The sequence below is a fragment of the Macrobrachium rosenbergii genome, chromosome 39 (assembly GCF_040412425.1).
Source record: "Macrobrachium rosenbergii isolate ZJJX-2024 chromosome 39, ASM4041242v1, whole genome shotgun sequence".
Lineage (NCBI taxonomy): Eukaryota > Metazoa > Arthropoda > Malacostraca > Decapoda > Palaemonidae > Macrobrachium > Macrobrachium rosenbergii.
Window position 1 is genome coordinate 16,197,759 of NC_089779.1, and position 21,744 is coordinate 16,219,502.

General features: G+C 40.6%; 1 protein-coding gene across 2 annotated transcripts in view; it reads right to left on the minus strand.

Moving 5' to 3' along the window:
* Positions 1-20,171, minus strand: part of glu (structural maintenance of chromosomes 4-like protein gluon) — a 33,661-nt gene extending 13,490 nt beyond the window's left edge. Inside the window, exons 1-4 of one of the 2 annotated variants that reach the window (XM_067082628.1) lie at positions 20,069-20,171; positions 19,652-19,716; positions 5,702-6,021; positions 1,844-4,318 (exon numbers count right to left, since the gene is read on the minus strand). In XM_067082628.1, the coding sequence (XP_066938729.1) occupies positions 1,844-4,318; positions 5,702-6,004 (2,778 nt within the window). In that variant the 5' untranslated portion in view covers positions 6,005-6,021; positions 19,652-19,716; positions 20,069-20,171. Of the gene's footprint in view, positions 1-1,843; positions 4,319-5,701; positions 6,022-19,494; positions 19,717-20,068 lie in introns of those variants that run through there. The other variant, XM_067082629.1, reaches the window with a different exon arrangement.
* Positions 20,172-21,744: the final 1,573 nt, after the last annotated feature.

The window sequence follows — 21,744 nt, forward strand, 5'->3', positions numbered from 1 at the left end:
AGTGTCCAACAATCACATTAGTCTCTGAGGAAAATGTAACTAATGGATCTACCAACTTCTAAGCCAATGTCTCAGCTGAATAAAAAAAACCTGAAGGTCCAGGCATGGAAATAACCATTAAACATTCAAAGAGCAGTAACTTTCAACACAACACTAGAGGGAGAGCTGGGCAACACAAGATGCTGAAGTGCATAAGAAAGATGTACAACCACTCCTCTATCTTACCTTGACAAGAACAGCTATGTGTGAAAACATATCTTACCTGGACAAGAACAGCTATGCGTGAAAACATACTCAACTAGAAAACCGTTAGGCTGAAAGTGGTCATTATTGTCTGTGATAACAACAGTTCAAAGATGTTTAGCGCTCTTTGCAGGTGAAAATTCTTTTGTGTGGTCATCAAAAGCAACAAACTTACCTCCACCACTAAGAATCAGCAAGTCAGCAAGCAAATTATGCACCTCCTTCTATTTACCCTGTTTACTACATCAAGATGGTGACAAGCTCTTATCAATTCTCACAGTTGTATTTGGGTGCACTATGTCCATATCTGAAGGCACACTGGAAACAGAATTTTTGCTGGACCTGTCTTTTGGGGATTGTTTTGTCTTACCACAAAAGGGTTGACATGGAGCTTTATGGATTAAGATGTCAAGAGGAAAAAAAAAGTTCTGTCTTACCCTCCTCCCCTCAGGAAATCAAATGGGAACAAAGGAAGGATGCATGAGGGCACAACCCATCCTTGGCTGACTCATCTCTCAAGTCTACACCGTGAACATTTGGTTCTGTGGGTGAAGCAAGTCTTGTGGAATCTACCAGACCATTAGAGGGCTCATTCACATTTGACTGAAAAGGGGACTTTGAAAGTCAGCATATCATGGAGGGAACTGGCCCACTGGCCTTCTCCAATATTTCTTTCATCATACTAGCCATTTCCAACATCGTTTCCTTACAGTATCTGTATCTCTAGTTAGTAGCTTAAATCCCAAGAGAGTCCAGAGGAGCTGCTTGGCTGCTAGGAGCAGAAGGAATGAGATCAGAGATAATGGATGGGTCAAGTGATGTAAGATCCAAAATTAACCTACTCTCGTCTTCACTAGCACTGGTATTCTTACTTTCTCTGATTCTGCATTTTCTCTCTGTATCTTCCAACTTAATTTCTTCCTGTTAACCTAAAAATATCTCAGCTTACACGAACCTTACCTCTACTTTCTAGATCATAAGTCTGGTCTACAGATTCCTCACTATGAATGTGGCCATCACAGTTCAACTTATGAAATCTATCTGAGCAATCCTTTGCTCCACATATCCTAATGGAGCTCTCAGATGACAGCCATGAACGACAATTCAACAACAGACCATTAATCCTGCGTGAAATTCCTTCAACCAGTACCGCTCAATAGCAGCAGAGTAAAGAATGACTGGAAAAGTGGAAACTCACTTTAGCTACCTGCAAGTGATGAGTTAGAAAACTAACAGCTTGACAACCCAACCAGTTATAAGAGTAAAATTTTTCTTTGCTGCACGGGTAAAGTTATAGCCATATGAAAGTTTTGTAAGTACTGATATAATAAAATTTTTAAAAGATTTTTGATTCAACAAATATCTTAGGTTTACTTCAGCAATAAAGAGAAAATTAACTACAAGCCAAATAGTTACTTAGTGATGAGGCAGAACAATACGCCTTAATATATAAACGTATGCACCAACCTCAGGTGTCTATAAGACTAGCAATGCTAAAAGTCCTAAGGAGTAAAGAGCAAATGTTTCAGCACACTAGTTATAATGCATACTACAATAAAGCTGAGTCAAAGAGAAATGAAACAATTAAAATGTTTCCCACCTGAAGACGAGTAATTTCAGCAATGACTTTCTCCAGCTTCTTTGTAGCAGTATCCAAAGCTTTCTTTAGACCTTTCATCTTACCACCAGTTACTTCGACAATCTGTGCATGGATTTTTGAGACTTCGCTTTCTATCTCCTGGGCAGATGATGCAGCTTTCTTGTAAACTTTGACTTTTTCACCAATATCTTTTTCCATGCTTTTAACCTGAACTGGATCTGATTTTACAGACTTGACCTTTTCTTCTTGGACTTTGATTTGTTCTTTGAAAGATTTGAACTGTTGTTCGGCAGCCTCAATAGCCATTTTATGTCTTTCATTATCAGATTTCATCACTTTTATATCTCTTGTGAGCTGGCTGGTCAAGTTGTCAAGTTCAGCCCTTTCTTTCCGGAGCTGCCCAGACTGTTGAGTAAGCTGGTCAACTCTGGTCTCTACTCCTTCTATTTCTTTGGGATCAATATTTACTATGGCAGCCTGCTTCCCCATGCGACCACGATTTACTGAGCGGCCACCTCCACTCATTGTGCCTGATGTTTCTATTAGCTCTCCCTTTAAAGTGACTACACGGTGACGAACTTTTCCATAGGCAATACGAGCAGCCTGGTCCATGTCATTTGCAACAAGTGTGTCACGCAATGCATAGTAGAATGCCGTTTTAACTCTTTCATCATTCATTCTTATGAGTTCAAATAAACGTGGTACATTTTCTGGAGTCTGCATACGTCTTTCACACTGAGCCCTCCATCTTTCTTGCTTATCTAAAGCTATAAAAGTAGCAGTCCCTATACCATTCTTCTTTAGAAAGTTGATACACTGCTGGGCGCTGTCTACACAATCTACAACAATATTGTCCAATGCTCCACAGGCTGTACTAACTGCAACATCATACTTTTCATCAATACCACCTAAATCACCAAGACGTCCAAATATACCAGGAATGTTTCCATTTCTTTTCTGCTCCATTATAGCATCTAAAACTCTACCTCGAGACCGGCATGACTGCATCGCACTTCTCTTTTCATCCAATTTTAAGCGAAGAGTTCGCAGCTCTTCTTCTACCCTCTGCTGCTCAGGAAGCAGTTGCTGAAGTCGTTGTGTATTTTCCTTGAGTTGTTTTTCTTTCTGGGGAACTTCTTTCTCCAATCTCTTTATTTCCTCACTCTTGCTTGTTATTGTTTCCTTAGCCTTTTCCAAACCAGTTTTGATCTGATCAAGTTTCTTCTGCTCATTACGCTCTGTGCTCAAGTAAATATCCAACTCTGACTGCGCAATATCTACGACACTCTTTGTTTCGTCCACAACTTTACGTAAGTCAATGAGCTTTGTCTCAAACTTAGCTTTTTCATCCTGAAGCTGCTGTGTTTCTGAGTTTAGTGTAGACATAGCTCTATGGTAAGCTTCCTCTTCCTTCTTTCTTTGCTTTTCTAAGTCATCACGAAGCTTCTCACATTCTGCAATATCTTTTTCATTCTTCTCAGGTACTTGGAGGAGTTCTTCCAGCTTATCTTTCTCAGTTTTCAGCTGGGCAATTGTTTTCTTTCTTTTCTGATTTTTATGTTTGAGATCTTCCTGTAGCTTCACATCTTCACTTTCAAGTCCCTTGAATTTTTCAGAGCATTCCTCCTTTACTTTGCTGATCTTCTCCAAGTTCTTACCAATTTTCTTGATCTCTTCAGACTTCTCAGTTCTTATAGCTTCAATCTCTTCAAGTTTTTTCTTCACATCACTCATACCTTCATCAATAGCCTTTTTCTTTTCTTCTGCTTCTTCTTTTGTGCGAGCACAATCAAGGGAATTATGCTGGTACAGAACATGAACTTTCCGGGTCAAATCGTTTTCCATCTTAATGTGCTCTACCGCAGCGTCTTTCGGGCCTTCCAGTTCATCCTTTTCCTTTTCGACGAGTTTAACACGATTCAATTTTTCTCCTCTGGCTTCATTGAGTTCCTCAACCCTTTTGAACAATTTTTCAATAGGCTCCTTGAATCTTGAAGAACCAACTATGTCTTCTAAAAACTCCAACATCCCTGTGTCATGCTCTGTGAGTGCTTTAGGCCTCATCATAGCAATCTGTTCAACTTCTCCTTGAAGAATAAGGAAACGGTTATGGTCCAGATCAATTCCGAAACTTCGCAACTCCTTTGCTACCTGCTTGAATTGACACCTCTTTCCATTCATTTGATAAAATGAAGAATTATCTCTAAAAGCTGTCCTTGACACAACAAATTGAGTATTAGGAACAACTTCAAAGTCTTCTCCTTTATCAATAATCTTTTGAAAATGGACAGCTACCGTGCAGCTCTCAACATTTGGATGTGCTTCAGAATTATGTATAAGCACAGATATCTTCTTTGAACGAATTTTTTGGGCTCGATACCCAAACACAAATAACATGGAATCAATAACATTACTTTTTCCACTTCCATTTGGTCCAACAATGGATGTGAAACTCTTGTGGAATGGTCCAAGAACCTGAAAATATGAGAAAATATCTAATGAAAACAAGCTTTTTTTAAAAGCTCTGGTGTTTTCACATAAAGTTACTTAGGAAGATAACATGAAAGTTCTTAAAACCTCCCTGATTCTAAAATAAAGTTCAGAAAATACTACTAATATAGCACTTAAGACAACTGGATCAGGCACTTGTTTACATTATTATGTAATTTAACCAAACTACTGATCTCATTGGCAGGCCCGTAGGATTTGTCTGAGTTAATGACAGTGTTTATATTTTTATTAGATTAGAGCTTTTTTATAAAAAATTCTATTATTAGTTTAAGTCCAAATGATGGAGATTCTGACAAAATTCTTCTATCGATGTTTCCAAAACTTGACACTCGTTATTGATTACATTTTGGACATTCACACACAAAACGTTCAACAGTTAACGTTACTTTACATTCTGTCCATAAATGGATTGGATCAATGTAATCAGGGGCCAAACAAGAGGACAATAATAAGATGAGTCAAAATTACAGTACCAGAGAGTGTCCTTCCTTTTCATATGACGAAGTCCCTATTGCAATACTGGGCTTGATCCATTTTTATCTGTTACTATCAGGACACACGTCTACAGGCAAATGTTTCTCCCAACTGTACCTTACACTACATTCTATTCCCCAAACATCTAATATCACTTTGTGGCATAGTATATATCAAACAAAATTCTTACACATTTAGTTATAAAAAGACCTCTCTAACTAAAGATCTCAACTTTCACACGGCTGGGTCAAAGTGTTTGCCCTCATGAAAAGAATCAAATCAACTACATCATACAATATCTAATATGCTGCTGCTTTGTAAACTTTGACAAGATACTCTGAAAGTGCTGAAGATTCTGATGAAACTTCAAGAGATTTATGGTAATACTTGACTGAAACATGAGGATTCACAAACTTTCCTTAACTGGTACATTTCCAAAGTTTACATTCACTGTTTATTTCAAGTTTGGACATTCACATAAAATTTTTTTCACTGTTAAAGTTGACCTGCATTCACTGCATACAAGGACTGGAGCTTCTAGATTATTAATTGGACCAATCTTGCTCCAACCTCCATCTCATCTCACAGTATATCTAATGAGTTTAGATATGAAACTCAGTAGCCCAGTTAAATTACTCTGCTGGATGATAATGTTCACATCTGCTTCTCATTTTTGTGTCTTTTTTTATATATGGGCACTTTGTTATTGGTCCTTTAGGTTGGTGCCATCCACTACAAATTTCCAAATGTTGAATGATGTTTCATATATAGCAACGTTGTCTTGATTTAAATTTACCATGCGTCCCCACAATATACAATACATTAAACACCAATTTTGACATTTTCAACACTTAGCATATCAATGATACTCACCTGTCGACCAGCATAACTCTTGAAGAACTCGTTCTCAATGTGAGTTATAACTAATCGTGGGCCAGTGCTATCAAAAGTGCAAGCAGGCGGTGGTGGAGGAGGGAGGTAAATGTCTCCTATACGAATTCCCCCTTCCTCTTCCTCCTCTTCATCTTGCACCTCCACATTCTCTACCTCCTCCTTATCTTTTTCTGATTCTGAGGGTGGAGATTCCTTTTCCTTTTCACTGTCTTCATTGTCCTTATGCCTGCTTCTTCTTTTCCCCCTTTCCTTCTTCTCCTTGCTCTGCTTTTCTGACGGCATATTACTTTTAATTTACCCTGTTGAGAAAACTGACAATTACCATTTCTTAGACAGGAAACAGGGCATGGCACAGTAGTATACTTCAAAAGAAAAATATGAAATTTTGCAAATGAACCTGTCGATTTAATACAAATAAAATCTATACAGTTGACCTGAGACATGAAGAATTTGGTACCAAATTTGCAAGCTCATTTACTTTTCAAATGAAGGAAGTCTATTTTCCTTGGTATTTCTCATGACAATGAAGAAAAGTACAGATACTTTTCAGGGGAGTAAAATCAAATACTTACATAGTTCAATATAAGATGATAAAGTTTCCCTGTTTAATCCAAAACAAGAATATTACTTTGCTTTAGTTTTGTCTGAAAGCCAAAATGCATATGGCATAATTACAAATTTTATCTTTCTAAAGGTTCTGTAATCTAACAAGTAACAAATTCTAAGGGTCAAATGTGCATACATGAATAAATATTTAATGCTCAAAAAGTAATTATATCAGCGAAAAGACGCAAGACAAAAAAGGGTTAAATATGCTGACTGTGGTGTTCACACAACGAACTAAAACAAAATTTTAAAATTTTTTTAAACCACACTTTTATTTCAAGATGCACCAAAAAGTATAAAGTAAAACTTTCTGAGATCCACAATACTAACGGTTACTTACGGCTAAACTTCCGTACAATTCTATCCAGACATATTTAAATTGAGAAGTTTCCGAAAGCAAGATCTCACAGCACGGATACGTGGGATTAAATCTTGCTATGTGCCGAGTGATGATGTGAGCAATGAAGGCAGTAAAGTGATTGTTATCAAAGACTTGCATGTAATTTGGTTCCATACCTGATAAGCTTCCTCAAGACCCACTAAGTGTAGGCTACACATGTCATTGTTAGAATTGCTTGACAATTCGCATTACTGACGTAAAATTTTGCATCCATAAAGTTCTTTCTTTACCTACGTCTGTATATTCACATTGCATCAATAAAGTACGTTTTCAATACTCACATCTGTATAGAATCGTATGCAAGTTAGGGTAAGCAGCCCACAATTTTATGTTTAGGCATCAGCAAGCACAAATGTCGTGCATACCAGAGTTTTTTGAGGAAAGCAAGGAAAAGAATGCAGGATTAAGCAAACAGGCGCCCCACACTTTTGTTTAGGTGTAAGTAACTATTAATATTGTGGATCACAGAAATTTTATTTTATACTTTTTGGAGGATTTTAAAATATAAGCAGTTTTAAAATTTTGTTAATTAGATTTACTTGTGACTCTTTACTGTTTGACAGTTGAATAAGTACAGCTTGCATCACCGAGTGACTGAACTGACTGCAAAGCCCCATCCACGCTAGTTTACACAGTCATCACAAAAGCGTACGCATCTATGGTCCCAACACTGCATTTTCACACCTATGAAAACATGATCCCTTGGCTAGGTTTTTCTGCATACTACACAACGATAAAATTGAAGTAGTATTTGAACATGTACACCAAATCTGGGCGAAGTCGTTTCGGTAGACGTGGGTCAAAAATCTATTGCAAGTTTTGACACAAACAGACAGACAAAGTCAAGTTAAATAGAAGCATGTACAAAAACTTGGAATGGAATGGAATGGAGTATAGAGTTTAGGCCAAAGGCCAAGCGCTGGGACCTACGAGGTCATTCAGCACTGGAAAGGAAATTGAGTAGGTAGATTTAAAAAGTGTAACAGGAGGAAAGCCTCGCAGTTCCACTATGAAATACAGTACAGGCAGTTCCCGGTTATCAGCGGAAGAAACAGGATATGAATAGACGGACAATAAAAAGAATGGAAGGGGTTGCAGCTCGGGGCCGAAGGGACACTACAAATAACCTTTAGTAATGCCTAAAGTGCACCTCACATACGTACTACCCCCCTACAGGGCCAAAAAGACTTGGGAATGGAGACTTTCGTTTTGGTGTTAAATTTCTAGGGTCTAGGGAATTTACATGCATTTCAAACTTGAAATGACCTTGGAAAGTGTAGTCCCTCATTACAGTATGTAAAAAACAAGAAGGTTACCACAGAAAAATAAGGTGTGCATAACAAACCTCATACTGAGTTAATTTTATATATGACATAAAAAAACATGCCAAAAAAACAGGGCTACTCACTAAAACTGTCAAATCACAATTTTCTTTACTTTCTAACGAATCATCCCCATTAACTAACTTTCCAATTCTCATGTCTTCTATAGAGCCTTGGGTATGTATGTTTCCGCAGGCTTCCAGACAATTCAACTTCTTAAGAGGGTATGGTTGTGCACAATTTATTACCTTATCATACTTTATTACATACTTGCCAAGCAAGACAGCTTCATGTCAAGTCATTTATATCACAGAACATTTGCTGCTTTGAAGGTCACAATTTTTATATTTACACCCATCGAGCTTCGGAATAAGCGTTAACTAAATGAAATCCCTTTAATTATTAAGCTGTCAAACCATAACTGGAACAGTGAGGACATTAGATCATGGCTTTCATAATTCATTTCACTAAAAATAATAATGGCTATAAACATTATCTGTCATAATGCCTTTATAGAGAAGGGCAAGGTTAATTGTATGAAAAATTTTCTATTGAGTTGTTGCCAGATCCACTACCTTCCAGCATTTTTTTTATGTTGCTAATGGAAAAAAATGTTATTTTCATAATAAAAAAAATTTTTGAACATACTTACCTGGTAGTTATATATATAGCATAAGTCCCAGCGATCCACGTCACGGCAGAATTTCAAAACTCACGGCAATCGCCGATCGGTAGTCAGGTGAACCACCTGTGCGCCCTCTACCCAGGTACCTGGAACCATTCCAACTATTCCTCAGATCTTCCATGCCCCTAGTCTCTAGAGGGGAGGAGGGTGGGAATATAATTATATATAAATCAGGTAAGTATGTTCAAAAATTTATTTTATTATGAAAATAACATTTTTAAACATCTAACTTCCCTGGTAGTTATATATATAGCTGATTGACACCTTTGGTGGAGGGTCAGAGACAGCTAACATCGTTGGAATTATAATTAAAGTTGTAAATCAACTCTAGGTTCCTACCTGTTAAGGAAGCTGACTTCAATATTTCTCATTATGTCTGCATTCCTTAAGAGATCCAGCGATCCACCCAGGGGCTGAAAATCTCTAGGGCTGTCAACCGTGTATAACCTCTATGTGACTAGACCTCCTCTCAATACCCTTGTTCGGGCGCTACCAAGGAACTTTCATCCCAATGATTGTGGAAGACTAAGTTTCAATCTTCACAAACAACCATAAAATTTCAACCATTCCAAGGCAAGAACAAAAGGTATTGTTTTATGGAATTGGATTAAGGAAGCTGACTTCAATGAACTCGCCCTCATTATGTCTGCATTCCTTAAGAGATCCAGCGATCCACCCAGGGGGCTGAAAAATCTCTAGGGGCTGTCAACCGGTGTATAACCTCTATGTGACTAGACCTCCTCTCAATACCCTAGTTCCAGGCGCTCCGAGGAACTTTCAAACCAATGAATGCGGAAGACTGCGTCCAGTCTTCACAAACAACCATAAAAATTCTCCATCCCAAAGTAAGAAAAAGGGTATTGGTTTATGGGACTGTAGGGTATTACCCTCTCCCACTAGTAGAAGCTATAAACGGACCCAGCGTATAGCAGTCTTCGTGATAATGTTTGGACTTGTTTTAGACAGTGAGAGGTAAATACTGACTTGTTTCTCCAGAAGGTCATGTCCAAGATACTCTGCAGGGACCTGTTCTGTTTAAGTGCTACAGAGGTTGCAACTGCCCTGAACTCGTGCGTCTTTACTTTCAGAATCTTATGTCCAACTCGCTACCTTTCATATGAGCTTCTTTTTCAACTGCCTGATAAAATAAGACAGAGCATTCTTCGACACCTGTACAGAGAGCTTTTTGACTGAGCACCAAAGCCCTTCTGAATTCCTTCTTAAGTCCTTTGTCCTGTCCGGGTAGTGCCTTAGAGCCCTTACCTGGAATAGGACTTTCTCTCTCTTATCCCCTGTAATGTCCGTTAGATTCGGAATCTCGAACGTTCTGTGTCAGGGTTGTGATGAGTATTCATTTTTTGCAAGGAATCCTAGTTGCAGTGAGCAGATTGCCTTGTCTTGTCTAAAGTCCATATTCTCGCTGAGAGCATGTATCTCACTAACTCTTTTCGCTGTGGCCAAACTGAACAAGAAAAGAGTTTTCATGGTGAGGTCCTCTTAAAAATGTTCTCTGTAAGGGATCGAGCTTACTCCCCATGAGGAACCTCAGGACCACGTCTAGGTTCCATGCTGGTGAGTTCTGTACTCTCTCCTTAGCAGTTTCGAAGAATCTGAGTAGGTCCTGGAGATTCTTATTGTTTTATAGGTTCAAGTTTTTATGTCTAAAAACTGCTGCCATCATACTCCTATAGTCCTTAATGGTAGAGGTAGGAAAAAATTAAGCTTCCTCTTACGGTGTAGAAGGAAGTCCACAATTTGAGTTACAGAGGTACTGGAAGAGGACACATGGTTGCTCTTGTACCATCCTCTAAATATCTCCCACTTGGATTTGTATACCCTCATGGTGGATGACCTCCTTACTCTTTCTATAGCACCAACCGCCTCTTCGAAAAAAAAACCTGTAGCTCTTGTAAGTTTTTGATAGTCTGAAGGCAGTTACTTGTAGCGCTTGGGGTTTTGGTGATATCTTTCCAAGTGAGGTTGTTTGAATAGACCTACTCTCTGAGGTAGGCTCCTCGGGATGTCCACTATCCATTCCAGAACCTCTGTGAAACAATCTTTTATCGGCCAGTAAAGGGCCACAATGATCAATCTGGTACCCTCGTGTGAAACAAATTTTTTGCAGTACCCTGTGTATTATCTTGAAAGAGGGAAATGCATACACGTCCAAGTTGGACCAGTCCACCAGGAACGCGTCTATGTATATAGCCCCGGGATCTGGTACGGGAGAGCAGTAAGTTTCCAGCGTCTTCGTTTGCGTTGTGGCGAAGAGATCTATGCAAGGACGTCCCCAAAGTCGCCACATGCTACTGCACACGTCCTGATGTAGCATCCATTCTGTTGAGAGGACTTGATTTCCTGCTCAGAATGTTCGCCCTCACATTTTTTCTCCCCTTGGATAAAGCGGGTTACTAGTTTGACATTCTTCTCTTTTGCCCAGAGAAGAGGTTCTCTTGTTGTCTCGTATAGAGACCTGGAGTGAGTGCCCCTTTATTTGCTAATGTAGGCCAACGCTGCCGTGTTGTCGGTGTTGACCTGCACCTCTCTGTTCCCCACTGTGTTCGAACTCCCTGAGAGCTAGAAGGATTGCAGTTAGTTCCTTCTAACTGATGTTTAACTTCTCCTGCTCTCTGGTCCAGGAGCCCGAGACTTGTTATTTCCCTAGTGTTGCTCCCCATACTGAGTCCGACGCGTCGGATAACAACACTAGGTCTGGGTTCCTCTAATATAGAGAAGGGACCTCCTGGAGCTAGACGGGGTCGTTCCACCACTGTAAATACGGCCTTATTGGTTCCGAAATGGGGATGCACTTGGTCTCCAGTTCTATTTCCTTGTCCCAGTTCTGATTTAGATGAAACTGTAACGGGCATAGAATTAACCTCCCAAAGGAGACAAACCGTTCCAGCGAGGAAAGGGTCCCCAGCAGACTCATCCATTCCTTCGCCGAGCATGTCTGTCTATAAAGTCCTGAAATTTTCTTAAGGCTTGTCCCGTCCTTGCAATAGACGGAAAAGCCCGAAAATCCTGACTCTGAATCTTCATCCTAAGGTATAGAAACTTTTGGAATGGGATCAGCTGAGATTTCTATCTGTTTATCAGTAGACCTAATTCCTTCTATACCTAAATCGTGGTCTGAAGATCCTCCAGGCAGAGTGTGCGGGAAGGAGCTCTGAGGAGCCAGTCGTCTAAGTACAAGGAGATTCTGATGTTTCTCGAGTGAAGAAAAAACCTGCTATATTGGCAATCATCCTTGTGAAAATCTTTGTTAGACGCTTGATGCCAGTGCATCTTGCGTCCTGAGCTACCTCCACATCTTGGTTTCCAATATCTTGAAGCCTGACGTCCTGACGTCCAATGCCTTGACGCTTGACGTCTTGGGTTCATTGACGCTTGTCGTCATGGTGTTTCACTCCTAGATGCTTGACGCCACTGCATCCAGCGTCTAGAGTTTCATTCACTACGTTCTGCGTCTTAAACTTCTGGACGTCTAGAAGCTTTAGTTGGACGTCTATTATCCTTCTTCTCTTTGCCTGGTTGTCACGCTTGTACCAGGGAAGACAAAGTCTGCTGTATATTTTGTAGTAAAGCTATATGCGGGGCTTCCTGCTGTTGGGGACAGGTTGGGGAAGCCTCAACTACGGCAATTATTTCCTCCTCATCGTCAATAATGGATCGTGGAGAGGGTTCAGCAGACAAGTACCAATCCTAAGGAGGAAGAGGAGGATGTACAAAAGGCAGCACAGAGTCCGCCACGCTCTTGCAGCCTGGTATCCTGACTGAACAGGACTGTCTACATTTGTTCTTAGTAGGAGAGCTACCCTTGGGGCTGGAAGGAAGAGCTCCGGCTGCTCCAGTGGCTACAACCTGGAGTTTATGAAGTTTTATCATGACGTCCCTCAATATTGGGTAACTTGCTCTTGAGAGGTCTCGACTCCAGAGCCAGACGTCATCCCGTCTGTTTAGGCTGAAACAAAGAGACCGAAACTGGAAAAACCTTTCCCGTGGACGAACTTCAGAAAATTCTTGGAGTTCGGGTGCATGGAGATGTAAAAATACACATCCTGGAGGTCCAGTGAGGCCATCCAGTCATGCTGTCCGACAGCTGCTAGAACCGATTTTGTCGTTTCCATAGCAACCTTTGTTTATTGCACAGAAAAGTTGAGTGCAATCACGTCTAGCACCGGTCTCTAACCCCCAAGCATTTGGGGATCAGGAATAACCGAATGTAGAATCCTGGGGAATTCGGATCTTGAACTCTCTGTCTGGTCTCCTTTTGCAACATCATAGACATTTGTTGCTATAAAGCCTTTGCCTTTGTTCTGTTGTTGCATTTGGCAAAAAAGTCTAATTGTCTTGTTACTATAGGGGGCCTCCTCAGGCTGGACAGTCTGGCTCCTACCGCAGTCTGCAGGAGAAGAAAGGCAGGTCCTCTTTCTTCCCTGTGTAGAGCCTCTTCTCGTTGCCATTCATCTACCCGCCCTAGAGGAACCTCTATTGGAGGGCCGACCACGAAAGAGCTGAGATACCTGTATTAGGATCTTTGGTTGTTTTATGGCGGTTCGGTAGTTTGTTTATTTGGCTAATCCTCCCCTCCTCTTATTTTCACAGGAGTGTTTACGTCTGTGTTGGCGTGGCGCCAACCTTTAGTCAGGTTCGGGCAGCAGTAGCGAACAGGTTGTTCTCTTGGGAAGAGAACTTTGAGTACCAGCAGCAGTTCGACTTTGAAGACGTTTCTTGGGCAGCCGGTGTTTGGGCCCAGACTGGAGCAGCGCACCAACGAAGATGGTTGTTTGTTGGCCGCAGGTGGAGACCCTGTCCGCAGTTTTGGCTCGGTGCAGTGGCCCGTGTCCTTTGTATTTTGGCGAGACGGCAGCAGGACGCCGTGATATTACGCCTGTTGTCGTTAGTTGGTGGACTTCGCTGGAGATGGCTTTTTTTTGTATCGACTGCTGCTGGTACTTCTTTTTGATATAAAGTAATATTGCTTTATTTTTTGTGTTTCGTGGCCCGGACCTGGCTCATTTTGTTATGGCCTTTTTTGTTTAAGATTTTTATTAACTTTAATATTAATAAATCTATTTTTATAGCAAACTCCTGTATTTTTGTTAAGCTGTCGATTAGCCAGAGCAGCCCCAATAATATTTCCATCTAGATCCTGTGTTTTTCTTAAGGGCCGAAAAGTTCGGTTCGAACATTGGCGACCGTGTGACAGGATTGGCTCTGCTCTGGTTGTCGGAGTTTTCACCACATTGAGGAGGTTGGTTATTTTGAAAAAAAAAAAAAAAATTTTGTAATTTTTTTTTTTCTGTCGAGAGGGAAGGTATTAGGATCTTTGGTTGTTTTATGGGCGGTTCGGTAGTTTGTTTATTTGGCTAATCCTCCCCCTCCTCTTATTTTCACAGGAGTTACGCCTGTCTGTGGTCAGGTTCCAACCTTTAGTCAGGTTGTTCTCTGGGGAAGAGAACTTGAGGCAGCAGTCGACTTGAAGACGCTTGGGCAGCCGTTTGGCTGTTTTAATGTCCTCCCCTCCTGGCGCCAACCTTTAGTCAGGTTCGGGCAGCAGAAGCGAACAGGTTGTTCTCTTGGGGAAGAGAACTTTTGAGTACCAGCAGCAGTTCGACTTTGAAGACGTTTCTTGGGCAGGCGGTGTTTGGGCCCAGACTGGAGCAGCGCACCAACGAAGATGGTTGTTTGTTGGCCGCAGGTGGAGACCCTGTCCGCAGTTTTGGCTCGGGTGCAGTGGCCCGTGTCCTTTGTATTTGGCGAGACGGCAGCAGGATCGCCGTGATATTACGCCTGTTGTCGTTAGTTGGTGGACTTCGCTGGAGATGGCTTTTTTTTGTATCGACTGCTGCTGGTACTTCTTTTGATATAAAGTAATATTGCTTTATTTTTGTGTTTTGTAGCTCGGACCTGGCTCATTTTGTTATGGCCTTTTTTTGTTTAAGATTTTTATTAACTTTAATATTAATAAATCTATTTTTATAGCAAACTCCTGTATTTTTGTTATTCCTCCTCCTTTGTGTGTGCGAGCTGTCGATTAGCCAGAGCAGCCCCAATAATATTTCCATCTAGATCCTGTGTTTTTCTTAAGGGCCGAAAAGTTCGGTTCGTAACACCTGAAACACAGGAGCCTCAGCCTTACTCTTTTTAGCGATGAAAGTCGTTAGTAGGACTTTTCTTGCTATTTTAGATATTAAATCTTACGTGGTTTTCTGGGCCAAGGATGAAAAGGTCTCTTTACCAAATCTTGAGAGAAGAGGTGAGAGGAAAAAAGGGGTATAAATCAGTTCTGATTTTGATTGGACGTGACCCCATTAGCTAGGAAAGAGCAAAGATGGGCTCTTTTCTTCAGGATTCCCGCTGAGAAAGATGCAGTAGATTCGTTGGAACTATCTCAGAGTCCTTTATCCATACACGACATCAGATATATGAGTTCTTCGGCGTCAGTCGTGTTGAATAATTCCATCTTCCTTCCTGGGAAGGGGCAGGTATTTCGAGGCCGAACGATTCTCTAGTTTGATACTAAACGCTAGACCTTGAGCTAGTTTGGTTGGAGGGAAAACAAAGGTTGTCTTTCATTGTTTCTCCTTCGAAAGTATCCATTCTTCGTAAATGCTGCCCTCTTAGACGCCTTCACAAGAGTAAATTCTGAAGGCGGGGAACAAGGAGCAGTCAGGATAAATTTCTCTGGAAAAAATTTCCGAAAATAGCTTCATAAGTCTTTTCAAGTCTGATGAAAGCTGATGGTCTTTTATATTGTCTTCGTCGGAAAATCTCTACAATAGGATTCACAGGAGAATGCAGGATATTATCATTCTCTTCTTCCGATTTTCCAAGACGGAAGTAGCGGCGTCTTTCAAAATATCATCTTGACGCCTGGCGCCCTGGCGCCCAGTCTCTTGGCGCCTGGCGTGTTGGCGTCCATTTTCTTGAAGCTTAATGTCTTGGCGTCCAGCTTAATGACGCCTGGCGTCCTGGTGTCTAACTTCGACACTTGACGTCCTGGCGTCCAGCTTCACGCCTGACATCCTGGCGCCAGCTTCCGACGCTTGGCGCCCTGGCGTCCAGCTTCTCGACGCTCGACGCCCCGGCGCCCAGCCTCATGACGCCGCGCCCTGGAGTCCAGCTTCCGACACTTGACGTCCTGGCGTCCAGCTTCTCGACGCCCTGACGCCCTGGAGTCCAGCTCCTAGACGCCCAAGTCCTGGCGCCCAGCTTCCCGACGCAGCCCTGGCGCCCAGCCTCTCGACGCTGATGTCCTGGCGTCCAGTTTCTCGACGCCTGACGCCCTGGCGTCCAGCCGACGCCCGACGCCTGGCGTCCAGCTTCTCGACGCCGATGCCCTGGCGTCGAGCTTCCGATGCCTGACTTCCTCCTGGCGCCCTGGCGCCCAGACTTCTAACGTTCGTTGTCCCCGCCAAACCTAGAGGTTACTTGAGAACTGGCCGCCTGTGCGACATCGGTCAAAAGCTTCCTCCGGTTGACGTACAGCAACTGGTGGACGAAAAACACTTTAACCTCGCCTTTCCTATGGCGAGGTGAGCGCCCTGGGAAATGTCAACAGGTACGCTCGAGGGGACGACTGCTCGGTAGCTAAAGCCTCTTGCCTCCCTTCATCTGTCGACTTTCCTTCTCACAGGGGTTGGTGAGCCTGGAAGAGGTCTAGGACTAGGAGCACAACAGGACCGAGCGGTCGCACCCTCCACTGCACTTGCACTAACAACATATTAACACTTGTATTTCTTAGATCTCTTATTGTCGATCACATATTATCCCTGTCTTCTGAGAGGGATTTTACCTGTTGGGCCAGGGTCTGAATGGCAGCCAACAAATCATTAAGTGTTGGGTCCTTACCTGTTTCAGTAGGGGGTTCAGAGACTACCACTACGGGAGAAGGATCAATAGGATAGTTAGCAAGGGAAAAGAATTAACTATTCCCTGGTTATATCAAGAAGAGTGAGACACAGTACTCTTGGCTCTTCTGAGCCGGTCTTCCATTCCGTTCTTCAGACATACTGAGTGGGGATCCAAGGAGACTTTAGCAAGCCGCTTGCATCCCCACACACACATTTTCACACTCGATGAAGTCAGATATGTTATAAGAAAATAAGAAAATCCAAAAGTACTTCACCAAAATAAGTGAAAGCCAATTCCATTGATGTTACTTCACCAAAATGAGGAATACGAGTTCCAAATTCCATTGATGTTACCTGACACAGCTGCAGGGAAGATCTGAGAATAGTTGGAATGGTTCCAGGTACCTGGGTAGAGGGCGCACAGGTGGTTCACCGATCACCAGGGAGTTTTTTGAAATTCTGCCGTGACGTCAGGGACTTAAGCTATATATATAACTACCAGGGAAGTTAGATGTTTAAAAACTTATTCTCCTTATGTGATAATTTTTGTTTTATTATTTATTGGTTAGGAATGTTTCGGTTCTGATTTTTTTCTAGCTCCACTGGACATATTTCAATAGCGAAATTATGATAACCATTGTCAACTTTGCAAATTATCCAGGTAAGTTTTCCCTTAATACCAGCCCCACATGCATGAATGCCACGTTCAGTGCCAGTCTGAAATGCATAAATACTGAAGGGTATCTCAACAAAAGTATATTTTCTATAAGTTCTGGTATGTTTTCTTATAAAGGACTTTTAAGAGGCTTAAGAATGTTTTCTTATAAAGAACTTTTAAGAGGCTTAAGAACAAAGCAAAAAATTCCAGTATCAAGAACTCATATGAGTAAAAAAACTGCCAAAATCACCAGTATTCTGCGTTGATAAGCAATCCTTTTAATTAATGACCTAAAGCTAAATACAACACTGCAAGCTATTCTATAATTAGGAGCAATCATCAGGGGCAAAATCAATGTTGTAAATGGTAGGTTCGATGGAGTAAGCATACACCACTGGAATTAGTTTTGAGACATCTGTATAGCCTATCCGGGTATTTTCTGACCGACAGTAATTATGGGATAAAACTGAATTGTGTATTTTTCAACTACTTATCTGGTGGATTTGGCATTTTGGACAATTCTTGTCAGCGCAGTTCACTTGTTTTTAGTTTCCCCCAGCCTACAAGTGACAAATTTGTTGTAGGTATAAAAAGGTGCCCATGGATGCGTAACTGAGAGGTGTACACCAACAGTAACAATCAGGATAGGTGTAAAGGAGATGGCCACATGAAGATCCTTATCAATATAATTTTCTGACTGAATATAGAGAAATTTGAGAGTTTCCGAGATAACAGGAAATTTATAATTTTTTTTGTTTTATGTTCATCCCCTAGGGGCTGGTACTAAACAGTGCGAAAGCTCCACAGGGCACCATGCTTAGCACCAGCCCTTGGGGATATACGCAAAAACACAAAAGAACAGTTGACAAATTTCCCATTATCATGTATACTTTTCAAATCCTCACCTGTACCGTATTTTATGCAACTTATTCTATGTTCCTTGGTCAAGAAATTAATGGATAATATCTTAGTGTGGCCACCTCATTTACATTTACCATAATCAGAAATGCATAAAACACCTGACGGAGTGGATGCAGAGAAGGGAAATGGGTACAAATGCATAAAACATTTGACGGAGTGGATGCAGAAAAGAGAAATGGGTAGATGTGAGAAATCCAACCGTGAAAATGGTCCACACATTTTCCATGCCTAACCAGACTTTACCTTCCTAACCTGACTTAGGCTAAGGCGCCGTGTTCTGACCTGGCCAGGGGATTTTGCCTACCCCCTGGACCCCACAAGTAACACTGAATATCAGAAACAGATCTGGAGAAAATTGTTGATTGGCAAATTGATGGAAATTAACCAAGTAAATTACTTTTCAGGTGGTTTGGTGAATGTAAAGTAACTTTTATTCTAAAAAAGTTTTTGCTAGGGGATGCCTACCCCTTTCTCTCTACGCTGCATACTGGCCCATTTGACAAGCAATACCAAAGATGTTGGTAAATCTGAAGACTACTAATGCACCCCTCTGGTTCAGTAACTACCAGTTTACGTGCAAAGTGGGCCACTTGGGGATGAACGTCAGAAACTTGGGCAAAAGATGTATTATAAAGGCATTTCTGAGTAATAGCTCCACACAGACTGTATGGAACGGTTCCAAGAAAACGAAAGTCATTAGGGAGCCATATGTTCAAGAAGGGATTGGCTAAGGAAATCTATTATAAAAGGAACCACACTGACCTAACGTACCCTAACCTAGTGGGCCTTGTTACTCAGCCAGGATGGTGGACGCCCCCAGTAAAGGAAACCTATTTTTTTTTTTTTACCAAAAGTTCCCCTATAACATTGTGCATGCATGATAACATTCCAGGCTGGCCAGCATACAAAAACATAATCAGTTCTGGGTTAATTACAGGTTAATTACAGTCGACCAACAAAAAAATAACGGTAAATTCTCAAAAAGCAACCAAACTACTATTGGAAAAGTCGGTTTCAAAGGAAATACCCGACGTAGAGTTAACACATAGTTCTACCATTATAAATACACACAAAAGACATAAACATAAACAAAACCATAAACAAAAGGCTTTAAATATTCCAGTCGGCGACCGGCGGGAACCAGACCGCGGTAGTAGTCTTCAATTTTACAGCCTAGCCTATAATAGCCTGGTCTCTTGCTCCAAAGCTGCAAACTTGGGAAAACTACAATTTAAAATGCATTCTCCATTTAAAATAGTCACATAAACTAGTAGTAGTGGGCAACAAAGAGCATCTTTTTTTTTTTTACGGCTATACCTACGTTCAGAATTGCCGTTACATTTTCTGCCGATTTAAACTTGACAAGACGATGGTTTCAAGTTAATTTCTCAACACACAGGTGCACTCACTCATTAAATACAATAAAAGGTTGTCGGCACGATACATAATAAGATGTATAAACTTAAATTTTCACTTACATATCACTGGGTTGGAGTAAAAGATTTGGCGCGCACAGACCAGTATCAACAATCTCGTTGCCATGCTGAAATTGTTTTAGAATTGTTGTGACAATTCATGCTACAAATACGTCAATATTCTAATATTAAAAAATTTCTCTTTGATTGCCAAAACTAAATAACGAATCAAATTTACAAAAGGCTCGGTCTTACCTTCAAATAAATAAATAAATTATACATTTACTGGTATCTCGTACGTTTCAAATGTTGTTATTGAAAATCATAGATGTCTTATGGCTAATAGAGGCTTTTTTGTTTCAAAAATATAATTGAAAATACATCTTTACGACTTATACATTTTGAAATAAAAGTAGCTGACGCTTATACAGAGTATGTCACAAAAGGATGACGTTCATTATGTAAAATGTTAAAACTTACGATAATTTTCGTCGTTTTCAGAACCCAATTTCTAAATCTATCCTGTACCCGTGATTAATTAGTTGCCAGCACACACACTCACTTAAAAGAGAGCAGTTTCTACGTCTGGCATTCATTTATGTACACAAATTCTCTTACTCGTTTCAGTTTACTTTGAAAAAGTCTACCAATGGTCAAAGTAAACTATACTTCGACCATGGGTGTACTTTTACACTAAAGCACTTGGTACTTAGTTTTTCTTTTCCTCCTTTATAGCAAACCTACAATACGTACACACACACACACACACACATTATACACACACACACACACACACACACACACACACACACACACACACACATATATATATATATATATATATATATATATATATATATATATATATATATATATATATATATATATATATATATATATATATATATGTGTGTGTGTGTGTGTGTGTGTGTGTGTGTGTGTGTGTGTGTGTGTGTATGTATATATATACATATAATTGCGCGCAAAAGCTGGTGTCGATCAAAGTTAATGTGAAGTTGGGCACTCACAAAGCCATTTGCAGGTCGGAGACAGGGTCCAGCGGGTCGTTGGGACTACCATGGCCCGTCATGTCTTTCAATTTGGAGTGCACTGCAAGTAAGGTAGACACTTATCAAGGAGGCTATGCAATGTAAGAATGCTGTACCAAAAATGGAAGAACATGTATGATAGTGCATCGCTTAGAAATCAGCAATTTAGTTAACTTAAACTATATATTTCAGAAAATTACACAAATACGATACTCTCATGAAGCAAACCAGTTAGTCTGCGGGGTTGTCTTGTGGCTGTTTCGCTTATATGCATGTTTTATATTTCCTTTGTATCTGTGTTGCACTATAAGTTGGAAATATAAATAAACATGGCTCAGAAAATTTCCGATTCTTCTCATGGAATCCAGTGATGAGTGCTCAACCAACCAGGCTGTCAAAGAGAGCAGATCTGGTTGAGTACTTGTCACTGAATTCAGAGATAGTTACCGCAGGTGGCTTGAGGCCGTCGGGTGACTGTCACTCATCAATTATAATTCCCGTTCGGTATTATTTCCAAGGTAGAGCGAACTGGATATTCAATGAAATGTGTAGCTTAATTTATATATATATATATATATATATATATATATATATATATATATATATATATATATATATATAATTCTATTCGGGAACAAGAACACCAGTGATAAAATCTCATTATCAATGTTGTGGGCACACCCTGCCCCCATCACCAGGCTGAGAGACGAGAAAATATATATAGAATAATAAACAAACGTAATAAAATAAAACATCTAAAACAATCTTAACATTCATATATATAGATAAGTTAGATATTGTAGCGAAGGCGTGAGCAAGAGACTGCGCCTACAAACTTACTAATTTATTCAAGACAACAGACAGGTCAAGAGCCTGACATGAGGCGGACAAAACAGAGATTAACACACTGTCAACTATATTTGCTTGAGAATGGAAAATGGTACATAATTCTATATACAAGTTACAGACATAGTTCTGATAAATATAGCTGGAAAGCTGACATTGTATTGCTTCCAGTAGGAATGATACATTTGATGTGACATGATCATGGTACATAGTATACATTACAAGAGTGTATGCTGTCGGCTGTGTCTCTTAAACACGCAT